This window comes from Zonotrichia leucophrys, chromosome 10, assembly GCF_028769735.1.
Source record: "Zonotrichia leucophrys gambelii isolate GWCS_2022_RI chromosome 10, RI_Zleu_2.0, whole genome shotgun sequence".
NCBI lineage: Eukaryota > Metazoa > Chordata > Aves > Passeriformes > Passerellidae > Zonotrichia > Zonotrichia leucophrys.
The window spans coordinates 7,972,720-7,990,237 of NC_088180.1; the positions used below are offsets into that span (position 1 = coordinate 7,972,720).

The 17,518-nt window shown below is 34.5% G+C and overlaps 1 protein-coding gene across 1 annotated transcript in view; it reads left to right on the forward strand.

Annotated features, from left to right (window-relative positions):
- The window catches only part of WDR72 (WD repeat domain 72), a 95,331-nt gene that overhangs the window by 51,473 nt on the left and 26,340 nt on the right, over nt 1-17,518 (forward strand). The window contains exons 16-18 of the mRNA XM_064722007.1: nt 1,853-1,944; nt 3,355-3,437; nt 5,918-6,029. Of these exons, the coding sequence (XP_064578077.1) occupies nt 1,853-1,944; nt 3,355-3,437; nt 5,918-6,029 (287 nt within the window). The remainder of the gene's footprint in view (nt 1-1,852; nt 1,945-3,354; nt 3,438-5,917; nt 6,030-17,518) is intronic.

A 17,518-nucleotide genomic window follows, 5' to 3' on the forward strand; every position in this document is an offset into this window, starting at 1 on the left:
TAGCATTTATGTTACTCAAAGCAAATTTATTGACTAAATGCTTTTTCAGCATTAAAGGAAAAATAACATGCTCAACGTTATTTCACCAAGCCAAATAGAGCATGCTAATCAGGCAATGGATATTGTCCATGAATTTTTTGTTATTTGGCAAACATAGTGTTGGTCTGTATTTAGTTTTTTAGGGACAATTAACTTCAGTGTCGGTGATGCTATGGCCCCAAGGCAAGAAGGGGGGACAGAAAATATTGATCTTGCAGCAAATATCTGCATCTCCCACAAAGCTCCAGGCACTCAGCCTCTCTCAAGACATGTGCACCATCCTGCAGGACAAAAGCACATTTCTCATTTACTTTTGCTGCTAATCGTGTTGCCTATTGGTCCGTGTTCAATACAAACACCTACATTAATACTTGTTTGGGGATTCCAGCTTGAACATGAATTCCTTTCCACGCAAAAAAGTACTTTATGCTTGCCTTTTAGAAAGCACTCTTTTGGAAGGACATTGTGTAATTGAAATTAATTAGCATAACAAAATCAAGCATTTTTGCCAGACATGGACATCCTGGCTTTGGGACATATATCCTGTAAAATTATAAGTATTAAAGTTGCTGTAAGGAAAAAAAAGATCCCCTTTTTTTTGTTTGTTTTTTTGATTTTCGCCCCAGAACAATGCTATATACTTTTAAAGTTTTCTCTAGAATACATGAAGATATAAACCCTACCATCTTTAACAAATGTTATTTTGGTGAGTTGCCCTTCAAAAAGTACAGTATGCAGCCAAATCTCTTTGGACAGTTGCTTTATCCAAAACTACAGTTGGCTCAAGGGAAAAGAAGCCTACATACTGAATTCTAATTCACCACAGTATTTGCAGAAGCAGTTAGTAGGACAGCTCTCACAGCTTGCATGGTGTTTGTCTGTCTGTTGGTTTTTGCAACTTGACACAGCCTGTGAAAATAAAGGAACCTGCAGCAAAATGTGTCAGATCATAAAAGTGGGACAGAGACAGGAAGAAGCTGGGAAGAAAAGATCTTCAACAAACTTGTTTTCTCCTGCTTTTTAACATTTGTGTCTCGAACTTACAGCTCTCAAGCTGAAAGCTTTCAGAGTGGTTTGGTATTGTAAAGTCTTTTGAAATGTTACAACTCACTGTTCACTGTAGTGAATTTGAAAGGCAAATGTATTATTTTTAAAATTACACATAAATGTAGTTTATGTGGGTTACTATAGTGATTTATTTGAAAGAAAGTTCTAAATTGTGCAAGGATTTTGAGTGGTTTTTTACTCCCTTTCTCCACCATCCGTATCCTTTATTTTCAAGGGTTAGGTTGCTGAGTTAGTGACTCAGAAAGTGCAAGCATATGTATGTGCTAGTCTCCTAAATTGTAGCCATCCACTGAAATCCCAAGTATTGTAATGATACTCTAAATTATTTACCACTGTGGAAAAAAGGGAAACCTATAAAAAAAGGCTTTTAGTTTCCCTTGAACTTTTGTCCTGTGTATTAGGAAAAAACCCATACAAATTCTTTTGTGAAAATGGTATTTTAATTCAGTTCTTTACATATGAATTTGTTTCTTTATTGCAAAATAGAGCTTCACATTTGGCTCAAAGTTTATTAGGCCTAAGATCCTGAATTTGGATGGGACTTTTCAGTGTTGCATATTTGTGAATGTTTCAATACCAAGTTGTAGAGAGAAGAATGTGAGTGACTTCTAAGGAGAAACTTAATTGGGGTTGATAATAATTGATATCAGAGTACCTACTGTAATAAAACCCCAATGCTTCCTTAGTACATAGGATTTCTTGTATGTGTGTTCTGGTTTTGTTTAATAGTTTCATATTCTTTAAGTCCGCAGAAACCAGAATCTGTACATGACAAATGGCGAAATGTAGAAGCCATAACACTTTCATGCCCCAATTTTTATGCAGAATTACCAAGCAGTAAGTATGTGAATTGGCAGTATTAACTTTTAAGTGTTCTGGTTTTGCATGCTTTTTGTTGATAAAATATAGAGTTGAATTTCAATAATGATAAAAAATGCTGCTCTGTATGCTGTCCAATCTGCAAACAGAGAAACTGAATTACTGTTTCTTTTGTGAATATCATGAAAAATGTGTAAACAAAGTGTTAACTGGAATCAATTATTTTTTCCTGGTATGACAAGACGTTTAGTTGAGTTTCTAAAGACACTTTCCAGCAATCAGAAAAAGAACAATGTAATAAGACAAGCACTGCCCTCACCCCCTTCCCCCATCTCCCTCATCACCATTACGTGCCCACCCAATAATATATACAGCCCTCCAAGCAAACTGTTGCCTTAGTAATACAAGAGCCATCCTGACTGTTCAATAATGCCTTTAGACTTCTGGCTCAGGGCAGAATAAAGTAATCTGTTCCTGTTAATGTCCCACAGGCCATCGCTCGTCAATCTTGGCTTTGCAAGCCAGCCTTGGTTTGTTTGCAGTATGTAACTAACCAAAGAACATTTAAATAAAAACTTAAACAGAATATGGAGATTTTTCAGCACATATTACCTGGAAAATATAGTGTTCCTCTTACAGAATAAGCTATGTCTAGACTGAAAATTTCTTTTACAACAAATCTTGATGCTGTGCTGTGTGGGTAAACCTTAATACCTTAATCAAAAATTAGTTACCTTTTGTTCTCTGAGCCTTATATGCACCTCAACTGTAGAACTTACAATGATAGCAGAAATATATATTGGAAAAAAGAGATGGAACATAAAATCAAATGACAAGAGAAAATAAGTAGGGCAAACATATGGAAATGGTGACTAAAATGTTCAGGAACATAAAAATAGATTTACTGAGTGACGTAAAAATTCTAAGGTAATCTAATTTATATGCCATATCTCCTAGTTTATACAGTTGATCAGATTTACAAATTAAAATCTGATCTGAGACTTGCAGATAACAGAGACTCTAGGAACAACTTGTTCTTTAGCATCAAGGACAGACTGGACAGCAGAATAGGGAATGCATAGGTAAGTAGTCCAAAACATAAAGCATTCTTAATATATTTAGAAGGTTATGGTGAAAGAATACTCCATGGGATATCAGTTCTTAAAAAAAAAAAAAAAAAACAAAAAAACAAAACAAACAAAAAAACACCCACCCAAAAACAAATTAAATTTGGAATGAGAATAAATGTTAAAGCAATAGATTATCTGAACACTGTGTTTATTACCTTGGATGAGAGTGTGTTGTAAGAAATCACATTTTTTCAGATCTTTTCAGGTATGTTGCTGAAAATTTAAAGATGTTAAAATATTTTTCTGTTTGTGTGCTTCTCTATATATTGTCAGTTCATAAGCTATCTGTGTTTTTCAGGTAAAAGTAGATATCATTCCCCAGACTTGGGGAGCATTTCACTGCTGAAACTCATTTGTTGTTGGAACGACCAATCTGTAAAGGTAGGAAATAGCCTGTGTCAGTTGTAGCAATGTTATCCTTAAGTGCCATTTGCTGTAATTTAGTATTTGGAATCAGTAATGTGACCTAATAGTTATAATTTATGGGGAAACGATTACATAAGTCATGCCATTCAGGTCTGTGGAAAGCAGATTAGTATTACAGTATGAAGTGTGCCTTAAAGTAAATGTTTAGATGTGACAAAGTAACTCTTCTGCTAATCTTTCATCTAAGTGCTCCTATTAATAGCATTTATTTAAGGAATGAGTTTTTTCCCTAACAACCACATGTAACTTAGATCAAAAATGCCGTTTTTGGCTCCAGGAGAACAAAAGGCCAGAATAAGAACAGTGTCCTTTGTTAATGTGTTATTATAGAAGGGACTGAAAATGCTTTAGTGAAGAGCAAAAATCCTGAGTCTTTAATTATTACAACAGTCTTTAAGAACAACTTGCAAGTCATGTAATTATGAGTTCTTCAGGTCAGATGATGCTCATCCCTATTATTAGTGAAGAATCTGAACTCTTGAGAGATAAATAACTTTTTGAGAGTTGACAGGCAGCAGTGAAGCAATCTAAGGAGTGAAATCTAGAGAGCATTTTTCATTTTAGAAATATGCATTTAAATAAAGTTGTGTTGTTGTTTGAGTGAGTTAATATTCAGGGATACAAAACTCAAGATGTTATACTCTGACAACAATAGATTTTATTCCAGAAAGGGGAAATACCTGCTACAAATCTAGTTTATGATATTACTTTTGAAATTGAAAGCAACTCTCTGCTACTTCAAATGCAAAGAATATTTTCCAGAGCTGAGTTTTGCAGGGGTGCTCCAGTAATAGTCCCCTGTTCTGTTAGACAAAAATAGTTCCTGCAAATATTCACATTCAATTGATTCCAGCATTTCATCTTGAGCTTATCAGTTGTTTATTATATTCCTGCTGTCTGCACATCTTCGATATTACTTCTGAATTCTTTTTCTCTCCCCTTTCTCTTACAATAAGAGTTTTTTCCTTTCCTTTTCAAACCTGAATAATTGCAATTGTCATGTGGAATGCATAAAATCTCTTGCTGACCTGATCAGTCACTGGAAGTCTTCAGAAAGTAGTTAATATGTTTATGAAGTTGTGTTTGTAGCATAACTGATTATGTGCGATCTATGTATTTATATTTTTGAGTGCATTTAGCAAATGACCAGCATATACAATGATACTGGTCTTATCTAGCACAGGAGGTTAGTGTGCTGAAAGATAAGGTATGGAATAAGCTGCTCCACAGTTTTTCACCTGAAAAGACTTTAAATGTAAGACACTGAAATTGTCAAGTACTGCAAATACTGCAAATATCACGCTCTTAGGAGGTATATAAATTTTGGAGTAAGATTCCATGAGAAGACATAACTAAACATGAAACCACACCAAGCCATGTGGAAATGCAGATGGCATTTGACAAAAGACAGACACAATCAAGTAACATGCTGAGACATCTACAGGTGCCTCTACAATAAGATCGTGTTGTGCCATTTGTTACAGTTTTTTGATTTAAGATGCTGCCTGTCATGCACAGCAGTGATACAAGTAAAGAGCATCTGATCCAGATTAGTGACAGGTTCTTTGTAGATCTCTTTAGTGTACCTCTGTAAGAATTGTTTTTGTTGTGTAAAATTCCCCAGGACAATGAAAATGTGTCCGTGTTTCTTTCTCTTTCTTAATTATTATAGATATATTGTAAGAGTCTGCTGCAAAGTCAGGATCTGCAATCCCCAAAGCTCAGGGCTGTATAGATGTGAGGAACTGGAAACTGCCTTTGGTGTCCCCTGTAAAATAAAGTTCTATTATAACAAGATGAAGGTTTGTGCTATATTGAATCACATAGGGCTGGGTTCACTTGCAGTGAACTTTTACATTTGTGGACCTGACTCTGGTATATTTGTCTACAATAAAGGATTTTGTCACAAAGGACACCCACAGCCTTTGTTCCACTTAATGATTTGAATTTACAAGGGCAGTTATTGATATTTTTGAGGGCAAGTACTTGATTAGTGAGTTGAAACAATCTCTCTTCCAGGCAGTTTGAAGGATCCTGCATATCAACTTTTAGCCATGTGAAACTCAAATAATTTTAATAGCTTTTTTATAATATAAATAGTGTATAAGCTTAAAATGTTTATAATAACATATATTAAACTTAAAGTTTTTGTGTTCCATTTAAATTCATATTTAAGTTGAAACCTTAGATTTCATAGATATTGGGAAGCAGTCCTGACTGACAACTTACACTATTTTATTGCCATCTAGTTAACCTTTTTTTTCCTCAGTGTCAATGTAGACACACATGATTATCACTGTCTGAAAGACTTATTTTTCTAATGACATTCACCAGGACAATCTCAAGAGTTTGTGCAAGTTGGTTAAAATTGTCAAATACTTTGATAAATAATTGAGGTACTGATATCATCCAATCATAATTTGCATTTATGACAGATTGTTGAAGCAATGCAAGCAGTGCTGCTGGCAGAAGTTCAGAGGACTCTTAATCCCTTGAGAAAGACAGCAATTTGCAGACAGCCATTGGCCATAGTAGAAAATGGAAATGGTAAGTTTTGGACACTCTCAAAGACTGAGGAGAGGGATTTGCAGTACATTAAAAATAATAGAGTGGTTTGGATTTGAAAGGACCTTAGAAATCATCTAGTTCCAACTGCCTGACATGGGCAGGGCCACCTTCCACTTGACCAGGATGCTTAAGGCTTTGTTCAGTCTGGCTTTGAACACTCCCAAGGATAGGCCGTCCACAATTTCAGGCAACCTGCTTCAGTGCCTCCCAGATTTACAATAAAGAATTTCCTCCTTATGTTTAAGCTAAATCTATCCTCTTTCACTATAAATACTCCCCCTTGTTCTATCACTATAGAACCTTGTAAAACATCCCTCTCAGAAAATTTTCTTTTCTTTGTAAGTGGAAAATTTGTTGGTATATAATTTTAAAAGAACTTCCTCTAGAAGGCAGAGCAAGCTGGGAGTAGAACTCACAATACTTTATTTCTGTGTGAGACAAGCCAAATGGCCTATTTCTGAGTTTATCAGGCTAGGAGTTTTCTCATATGATTGTCAAGGAGTTTAAGGACTTTCACACTCTCTCATCACCTCTGAATACTAAAGAAGAAAAGGTAAAGTTTCTTTGATTGTATAATAGGTCTGGTATTTGCAAATAAAATAAGCACTGTATTTGAAATAGAATCAATAAATCATATTGGAAAGAAGTTTTACAAATTTATCTTTCCAGTGACATCAGACCTTACACAGCACTAAAAATTAATTGCTCAAATTTTATAACTTCATAATGTAATACAGAATATTTTATTTTTCTTTTAGAAATAACCTCCATGCAAGGAGATATCAAATGCATTTTACAATTAGATCATTTCATTTTACAAGAAGCTTACTCTTTGCAACTTTACAATGGTGCTAATGTTTATGATAAAAAAGATTGAACCTGAATTTATGTTATGAAGTTATACTTTTTTTTTTTAGCCCATTAGCTGAGTCTTAAAATTAAGTGACCTAAATTTTAGATCCAATCTTATTAGTGAGCCTTCACTTGGGAAACTAATTTATTATCTCATTGAGTGTATGTGTCTGTCATGAAGATTTGTTACCAATATCCTTGTTCCAGCATACTAAAAATGATCAGTGATACTTGCTTCAGGCCACAGTACAAAGAGGTGTCTCTATAACTTTGAAATGAAAAACACTTTCAGTGATTGTCATATATGAGTTTATACTTTGCTTACATTTAATATTGTTTCAAATCATTTTGTTTATGTGGTTTGGCTCAACCTGCATTGTAACTAAAGCAGCCCCAGCTGTAAAGCTCATGTATGGACCTAATTTCCTGAATTTTCAGGGCATATTTCAATCAAGTATTTTGACAGAGATTTACAGTTAAAATTGAACTAATTGAAAGTTCAAAATACAGGTGTCTTCAAACTCCAAATGTGTTTAGATCTTTGGGTTTATTTCAAAACTTTCTGTACTAGATGAAAAAAACATTTCTGTTACATAAAAAGTGCTGGTATGATTTTAGTAGTCAATTGATGTTTAATTCTAATTAAGTCTCAAACAAGTTATGAATTCAGCGGAGTTACTTCCACTCTCTGAAAGGGGGATTTTTTTGTATGTCTAGTAACAGATGGTTTTTACTGTAATTTTGTTCTTAACCTAATTATTTGTGGTTATTCAAAAAACATCTAGAAAGTTGCTTTGATAGGAGAACAACAGGCATAAACATTTGTACCAGCTATGAATTTTTCATGCTTCATGATCTGAACTATGTAAATACATGCTGCAAAGAAGAGTGGATGTTTTTACATATTCAGAATTTAGTGTAGTCTGAAAGAGGCAGAAAACATACAGAATGACTGCAAAAGAGATTTTGCACTATATTTAATATTATATTAGACTTCTTTTTGTTCTCATTTCCACTTATGTTTGTTCCATTATTTATCACAATATGTAATAGCAGAAGTATTCTTGTTTAGGCTTGTAGCGTTTTGTCATATGTATTGTAAAACTTGATGAGCTTATAGGGAATTGAACAAATCATTTTATGGTTACTAATATATGAAAAAGTACAACTATTTGTGTCTTGAAATGAAATGCAGAAATTATTAAAAACCCATGCAGGAGTAAGTCCATGACCAGTGGAATAGATATGTCATAATTTATTAAATATTCTGTGTTTATGGGCTGTACAGTAGTTGGCATCTTGTGCAATATCAAGGTAAAGATTAAATATTGTTTTGGGTTTTTAAGTTGTAGTTCAAGACTGGCTCTGTGCCCTCTGATCCAAAGTAAAAGAATCTGAATCTTGGCTGCCATCATCATTGCATTGTATTGCATTGCATTTTTCTTTACTTGGAATTAAGAAGTTAGATCTAGAGATGTTTAATCTTATTTAACTCAACAAATTTCCACGGAAGTGAATAGAAGGTTGTTTGTTTTTTTTTTAACACAGATTTTTAGAATTTGCCATTCAGTTTTAATCTTTAAAGTTCATAATATATTATATAATTGGGGCTTTTTTTTTTTTTTTTTAGAAAGGTACTTATTCCTTTGAAGCTCCTGCATCCTTACTTCATGGTTAAGGGTGATTAAATGTAGACAAGTTTCACTTGATGAATAATTTAAAACGCCATATCTTTCTGTGGGTCCGTACAGACAGAATTGCTTATTTGAATTAAAAACTCCAAACAAGCAAAAACCACAACAAAAGAAAAAACCCAAGTCACCAAACTCATATTTCTCCAGAAACCAGCATAAGGAATTTAAAAAACCCAAACTGTGCATATAGAGCATGTCAGAGAAAGGGTAAACTCTATTCTGTCCTAGTACATTCTTCCATTGTTGCTAAAAGGAATTATAAATGCAAACAGCTGCAATTTCTTTATGTTAATGTCAGAGATAATAATTTTGGACCTATTCCAAACATATTGATAGCAATCTTACTATTGATTTCTGCAAGGTTTTCTTCAGTTCTTCAAAGAAGCTTAGGTTTTCCCTAATTTTTTTGACATTCATCATAATTCTGAAAAAGTATATTGGACTTTATCCCTTTGTGCCTTTTTCTACACAGCAATAATCTCAGGTTAATAGTACCATTTAACGGGTTGTCAGTATGGTTGTTTTCTACTCTCCTGTGAATCACAGGCAGTGATTTTCAGGTCTTGAAAATTTATTTATCCACTTTTATATCCACATAGCATAAAGCTAAGGGGAACTATGCTGGCATTCATTTTTCATTTGTAGTGTTTGATCTTATGACATACATACCTAATCCATACCAAGTCACGTGCAGAACTTCTTTGATCAGAGGAAGTGTGGGGATAATACCACTGTTGTCATTCCCTAGCCCACTGATTGGACACAAAGAAATTGGATATTCCCTCCTGGAGTAGATCTGAACCTCTGTCTTTCTCAGTGGTAACTCATTGCTTATCCTCAGGGCATTCAGCAATGAGTCATCTACAGATTTTTTTCCTTTTTTTGTGGAAATATCAAAATATTTGCACAGTTAAGGTGCATTTTGTGTGTAGTACTGCAATTTCCCAATAGCTACTGCACTGAAGCAGTTTCCCATGTGCCATCCTCTGATGCCTGTTTCTTCTAATACATAGGGAGCCAAAAATTTCTTATCTGGAACAGCATTACAGCATTCCATTTCTTTTGGAACTGTGTGCCTCAGTTTTTTGTCAAATTTGAGGAACTGGATTTATTTACCATTTAAAAAAAATTGTGGGGAATAAATGTGTTTAGGAACTTAATACTCAGTTAATAAATTGAGGAAATTATGCATGTGATATTCCAGGAGTGCCAAAAACTGGAAAAGTGGAAGGACAGCAAAGCATAGGCTTTATTCCTAAATATAGCATAATATTTTAACTGCCTGCTGTATTTGTGAAAAAATGAAATGTGAAAAAATCACAACACTGAGACTAGTTTGAAATAAATTCTGGCTTGCACTTAAAAATTCATAGTTTAAGCAACTGCTAATGATTCAAGCTTTTAAGTATATTTGAAAGCTGTTAGCTATAACCTCATCTTTTGTATGTGGTTTTGGAGCCCTTTAAACTATTCAATTAAATAAATTGGTTCATGCAGGAAAAAAGCTTCTGCTGATAAATACCATAGTGAAATTAATGGTGCCAATTGAATTCCATAGGCCAGTGTGAAGAATTGTCAAAGACTTACCTAGAATCTAACGATATGTTTTGTTAAAATGAGGAATCCGTTCAGTAATGGTAAATCAATGCAGGGCGGGATATAACAGCTCCTGCTCGCTAGAGAGGAATAGTGACCTGCGGCACAGGGCTTTAAACACTTCCATTGTCAGCCGTTCAGAAACCTGTCCAGTTGCAGATGACTTTTTTATGTCAGCTCTTAGGAAATAATTCTGTGTCTGTCTTTTTACATAGCAGATGAAACTCCTTGCCTGCTTGCTGTCTGAAGGTTTTGTCAAGGAAGTGCAGCCAAAGAGGAGGGTTGCTCTGTCTCTGATATATTCTTTCGCATTGTCATCTTGTTATAACCTACTTCCTTTTCATATTAGTGCACATATGCATTCTGACTCTGTATGTGAACAATCAAAGACCCAAAAGATAATCCTGACTTGGAGCATTAACCCATTTGGATCACTGATGCCAACAAAAGTTATACAAGCTTTCAATGAAAACTTCTGTTGCCTGGCTGCTGGGGAAGCAACTTTTTGGGGGATAAATGCATTGACACGGTTCAACTATAAACACTTTTATATAATTTATATTGCTTGTGTTCTGGTGAGATACTAAATGTGCAGAAAACTCCAACAGAACCTGAGGAATCAGTAAATTATCTCCAAAATGAAATTTCTTTATCCAATCTGGTCTTCTTACTAGCACAAACATTTCATCCAATAAAACAAAGGTTTTAGGTGGAACTTGTTTTTTGTGCTTTTGGGCAAGTTCCTATATGTAACAATTCATTAAATTATTAGACATCAGGCTATTTTGAAAAATTATGTGCAGGCCAGTTTTGTGTGTGTGCATTAGCAATAAGCAGTGTAGGAATTGTATAATCAACATTTCATCATTATTAATGTGAGTTAGATTAATCTGTAATCTCATTTTAGACTGAGAAACAGCAAACCAATTAATCTAACATTTATTTGAAGAATATACTTTGGGCATAACCTGGTGACAGCAGTAGCTTTCCTCTGTACGGAATATGCATTAAAAATGAGTATATTGTGTCCTAGTTTCATATTACAAATATTTCCAGTAAAAGAATACAAATCAATGCCATATTTTAGCATCTAACTTGCAGTTTAACTATACCACTGTATCATGTCCTGTATATCCAATTAAAACTGTAGTTTGATCCAGTAGTCTTTAATATTAGTGGTCAAGTACTAAAGGAAGTAAGCTTAAAGACTCATTCTAGAACTACAGCTTATTTCATTCCATGCATCATATATTTTACCAGAGGACTCCTTAATGTAGAAGAAATCAGATTTGGTGTGTGTTTTTACACAAAATCAAATTCAAAAGGCGCCATCTCAGACTCCTACAAAACATTAGGATAGATAGGATTCACTGGTCAAGGAGGCATAAGGATCACATATATTCTAAATTCAAATGCGGAATAAACTTTAGTCAGTTTTGATTTCTATGTGCTTTTTCAGTGTTTACTGAATGCAAAGAATTTCTAATGCTCTATTTAAATCTTTAAAGATAAATACTTTGGGAGGGGAGGAGCTGTTAATACAGACATATAAAATTATCATTGGTTCATTTTTAGTCTCTTCTGTTTATTTAGAAATTCATTTGGTGAGGAAAAGTGCAATGCTCATCTTAGATTTCACAGTTCTGACTTGGGGCTTCAATATAACGTGTGAAAGAACTGCAAATACTCCTTGTTACTTAGTCTCCTCTAAGACTGTCTTATACTGGTTGGTTTTGGTTTTTCTTCTTTTGTTGGGTTTGGGGTTTTTTTGGTTTGGGTTTTTTTTTTGAGGAGCCACTCCTTGTCACATCTTGTTTCCTTAGTCTGAATGTCTCCTTGCCTATATCATTGTTCTTAGTTGAACACAGTGTTCAGACTTGCTAAGAGTATATAACCTGAAATCCTTGTTAGAGTCTTGGATTTCTTGTCACAGAGCCATGGGTCAAATAAACCCTTACAACTGGAAGACATCGGAACATAGCATAAGAAATAAGTGTATAAGTTACAAAGTAATGTTTTCATTTCTTGTGTGTCATACTCTCATTTTTAATCCATTTGTGTCTGTATAGCACAGAGTTAATTTTATTCACAAAGGTAGAAAGAGCAAAACCTGGATGTTTTCACCTTGGTTTGGTTATATTTTGAAGTTTGTCCTGCTGTTTTAATTTGGTAATAATCTCTAACTGCTCAGACTCTGTCCTCTTTATTGTCCACAGTGTTAAGGAGTGTAGACAATAAAGAGGACAGAATGATGGCCTTAGTGATGTTTCCCTATTTCTCTGTGCTTTTTTGCTCACTCAGCCTCTGTAAAATCTTGTGAATAAAATAGCAAAAGTAGATTACTTAAATTCTAGCACTTCCCCTAGAATTTTTTGTGCAAATAGTTCTTGCAAAGCTGGAGATTTTCTAGATGGGCCTAATATGAGAGGCAGGCTGAGGTGGGAGAAAAAGTAGAACTGTGTATAGTCCATAATTAAAACTGAAACTGAGCTCTGTGCTAACAGCCATAGGTAACACAGTATTAGAATACCTTGTTCATATTTATAAGACATCATCTAGAGTTTTTCTGTGCTGTATTGATGTTTTGTAATCTCCTGATACTATTTTTATTAATTTCTTTGCTGTTCGATATTTATGTAGGATACTATGGGAAAACATAGGGCAGGAAAGACTTAAATAGGTTCTACCCTAGAAAGATTGTAGAGTTGGATGCCTTGCTGAGAGAGGAGTGGTTCAGAAGAGCATGGATAAAGGGATGACCCCCAGGCAGAAGTTCTCTTCTCAACAATATATGATTATATTGCTGGCATGCTTGAAAAATGTTTGCAAGAGTTTGGCAATATTTTCTTCAGGCTCTGTTGTCTGAATTTTCCTTATCATGGGGAATAAAATCTTTCTGAGACATTTTGACTGCAGTTACCTATGGCTTCTACTGGGCAGTAGTGAAGGCAGAACAATCTGCAGTGTGCAGTGAACAATTTTTGTCATGCTTTAGTTAGTTTTCTGTCATGTAATTGGAATACAATTTATTTAAGGGATTCTTTTTAATGATGCATGAAGCAAGGTACCTTTGAATTTTGCATCTTATATTTTTTAAACTTTTAGGAGATACAGAATGACTTCCTGAACTTGGTCTATAACTACATATATTTGAAATGTTTCTGTCCTTGAATTCCAGATTAACAGACTCACCTACCTTATTTGGGATGAAATTATAAAATTGATCATGCAAATATTGAGCCAACAGAATTACTAATATCTGGCAGTAAGACAAGTTAAATGTTTTAATAGTTTTGTTTGTTTAAAAAAAACTTGCAGAAAGAGAAATTACTTCAAGCTGCTCCCAATAGTTTTCAGTAAGATGGAAATTTTTCATACATGTTTTGTGAAAAACATGCTGAAAGGTAAAACTACTTTATTTATACAAGTCATTATTAGTATGGAAGTAGAGATTCCCAGCTAGCATGCAGCAAAGTGACACAACTGCACAGTGCTTGTCTCTAATAATGAGATCAAGGCACCTGTCTCGGCAAACAAAAAATGGAAATAGCTCAAAACAAGCCTTACTTTCCTACCAAGAAAAGTATTCTTTATCAAGAAAATATTGAACCAGTTGGAGGTACATATATCCATCACCACTAGAATCTCTCTCAACAGAGCTGTTAAATTTCAGGATGGACCATGTGTTCATCTCTAGGTGCACTTCTGCACCTGTACACATTTTTAGAAGGTTTAATGCATCTCTTTGTATTTCCTGTCTCGTAAATAGAATCTGTTTCTCTTTGTTATATAAAAGTAAACTCAGTGTTGTTTCAAAGCAAATGAGCATCATTAAGAGAAATAGTAATTCATATTTGCATGGTGCGTGGAACCAATCAGCACACAATGACTTCCAGATTTTGAATCTTAAGTTGTTCAGTATTCTCTCATTCTCTCATGGCGGGTTCATATTTAACATTTCCCTATATGCTTTATTTTAAGGACCAAAGTTATGTCCACCAAGTATCCTATCTTACTTCAGCATAATGTTTTAGTTCTTCAATTGCATTGCTGGTAAAGATGACTATTCAAATGAAGTAAGAATTAAAGAATACAGAAAGCTTTCTGGTGTATCTGAGGAAATTTCAGCTGAAGAATTTTTTTTCCCTACTCTTGGAAAAATCCAACTTATATCACATTGAAGATATGTATCACTAATTCCCTAAAGACCAGGTGCCACTATTGTTCTCCTATGATGGATGTTAGTCACATCACCTGCTGCACTACTAGGAGATGCTCAGATAGCCTAGTGAAGAGGGTGAAGTAGGAACCTGAATCCAGGAAGTATTTCCTGTAGAATAATTAGTACCTTGTCTGTGTATTCTTTCCTCTCTACCACTCATTTATCTGAATAGGTTTTGGATTTCTTTTTTCCTTTCTTTTTCTCTTCAGAAGTGTAAAAAAGAGAAGCAAAACCTATCTGACATAATTAAAGCATGTAAGCTCAATTTAATGTACTAATAATATGGTAATGCTAAAAATTATTCTGTTTCTTTTGGACATTAAGTGCTGTCAGGGTTTTGCATCTCACCAAACTGTCAAGTTTAATGCTGGCAATGAATATAAGTCTTTATCTTGACTGAAAATACAATCTTTTTTTTTTAATGTAAGTTAAGCAGTCACTGGTCCAAATACCAAAAGTAGCATTTTGGTATTTTATGCAAATTGTTCTAATAGGTGTGTCTCAGATATTTTTAGCAGATTAAGGCCACTCTCAATGCACAGGAAGAAATTTATTATTTAATTAGTATGTCCTCTTGAAAGGTTCAATAGGGCTTCCTTTCACTAGTGACCATTGTTATCTCTGTCAAGGTGTGATATATAGTGTATTATATGAATTACACTTCTGTCAGCAGATTATATTGGGGAATAGTAAAAAAAAAAAAAGCCCATGACTTTAAACCTGTGCTTTTATGTAATGAAATTTCATGTTTTAGTTGCGTGGTTAGGAATGTTTTAAAATAGAACTTGTACATGGTTAAGGGCTTACACTGGTTACAAGCACATTAGAAATAAAGTAAATGCACCAGCAGAAGGTCTGAGCTAACAGGCACAGCAGGCACATCTCCCTCACATGTTCCAGGAAAAGCAAAGCAAGTCACCAAAAAAAAAAAAATAGACTGGAAGATGGGACAGAAAAGAACATTTTTTCCAGTCTTGTCATGATAATTGCATATGGTAGACATATTTGCGAAACAATTTCTTTGAAGTTCAGTATCTTATAAGGGAGTAATGTACTTCAGCCTGGACTAAGTTGGTTTTTGAATGGTCTTGGACGGTCAGCACAAATGTATGTTGGTTTTTAGTTACATTCCAATACAGCTCATATCTGTTATAAGATAATGTTCTTTTTCACTCTTTACCTGTGCTTCCTAAAATGTGATTTTCACTATCTCTGTTTTACTAATTAAAGAGGATTTAAGGGATAGAGCTACTCTAGAAAAATAACTCCCCCTTTCCTTGTTGCCCCCTGCCCTATGTCACACCACAGTTGATAATGCAGTTGAAGCCTTGGCTCTGTGATGTGGGTTATTTTTTCCTAAAATGATGAATGACTAACATGGCATAATCTAATTTATGGAGAGACAAAATTGATAATTTTGGGATCAGTGGTCAAGTGTGTATTTTTTTAGCTTGAAAATAGGTACATAATATTGCAGTGTATTTACATGCCCATTACATAGTAATGCAATAATACAAAATGAAGAATTTTCAGTCTTTTTCTTGCTGCCTTTGTGTAATACTTACAATTCTTTATGAGATTTTAGAATAGAATGTGAGGGGAACTGACCCCTTATAAAAGATATTGTTGTAGAACTCCATGCTTTTTAGGAGTCAAGCAGTAAAAACCTTGCAACAAAACAAAAACCTTCAAGAACCTTGTTTATTGAATTCTGTTAGCTAAAACTGCCAAAAATAAATTAATAGCTGTTACCACTGCAGTGCTTTTTTTGTTCACAAGAAAAATACCTTGACATATTTTTTCATTCTGTGATTGGTGCACATTTCAAGGGTATAAATTAATCTTCAAAGGATCCTAGGGAATATCTTTCCTGGACACTTCACTTATACATCAAGTTGGCCATGTTAGCAATCTAATCACAATCCTGTAATTCAGTGGACAACAATTCCTTATTGTGAACAGCATAGCAGCTTTTACTATCATTTAGGTCAGCCTAAGATTGCTGATGCACCATATGTTTCAGGCCATGGATGATGGATGGTATCCTCTGGTGCCCATCCCTAAGTGATTGGAAAGATTGAAGACACACAGTTCACTTAAGCTTGCTTACTATTACATCAAGTAATCAGTGTGATAGGCAAACCTGTGCTCTCTGTGTCACACTGCCCAACTTTCTGCAGGGACATTGTGTCAAAAAAACAATCTAAGAACATTTCCAGGTGACAGGCCAGTTACTAGAACAACCATTTAACAACTGGATTCATCTAAAAAGCTTAATAACATGGAAAAGTCAATACATGTTTTTAAAACACCTTTATTTATATGAATCAGACGTGGTGTTTTGTTTTTAAAGGGTTTTTTATTTCAAGATTGAACTTCCGCAACCCAGGTAGTAAAGCAATCCTTTTCATAGTTCAGCCTCTAGTATGTCAAAACGTGTTTAATGTTAATCAGAGAGAAAGACTACACTGAGATCATCTTAAATGCTTTAGAAGTTGTTTACAGTTTTGTGGGTAGAAACACGTAACATCAGTTTAAAGTTTAAGACCGAAATATTTTTTTTATTCCCCAGTGCCTGTCTCTACTGACAGCACTCAGTGCTGTTTTTATTTTCCTCAACTCTGTTGGACCAGTATCAAACCTAGGAAATTGAGAGCGTCTTGCTTTTTAGGAAGTTTTAGGTGGCACTGTGCTCAGGAGTCTTTTATATGATACAGGAGGAAAAGCTGCTTAGATAATGCTCTCTCATTTTGCGTAAAAATCCTGTAAGACTTGCAGCATTTGTTTCAGCACTCAGAATAGATCCAACCAAATAACATCAAGTGAGGTGTTTAAAATGTTAAAATTTAAAACTACTACTGGTGTATGGTATTGTAAAAATGGTAAAATAACTGAGTTGAAAGCTGAGTACATAGGTCATAGTATCTGTATACCACTTCAACCATGAAAAAGGAGCTAGGCAGTTCTGTGAATTCAAAAGTCAGAATTTCAGGGCAGACTTCGTCTTGTCAGTCCTTTGATGGATGACACACTGAATTCCATATCCAGACAATTTAGGCAGCAGCCTCTAAAGTAAATATTAAACTAAGGTAATGGAAAGAAAA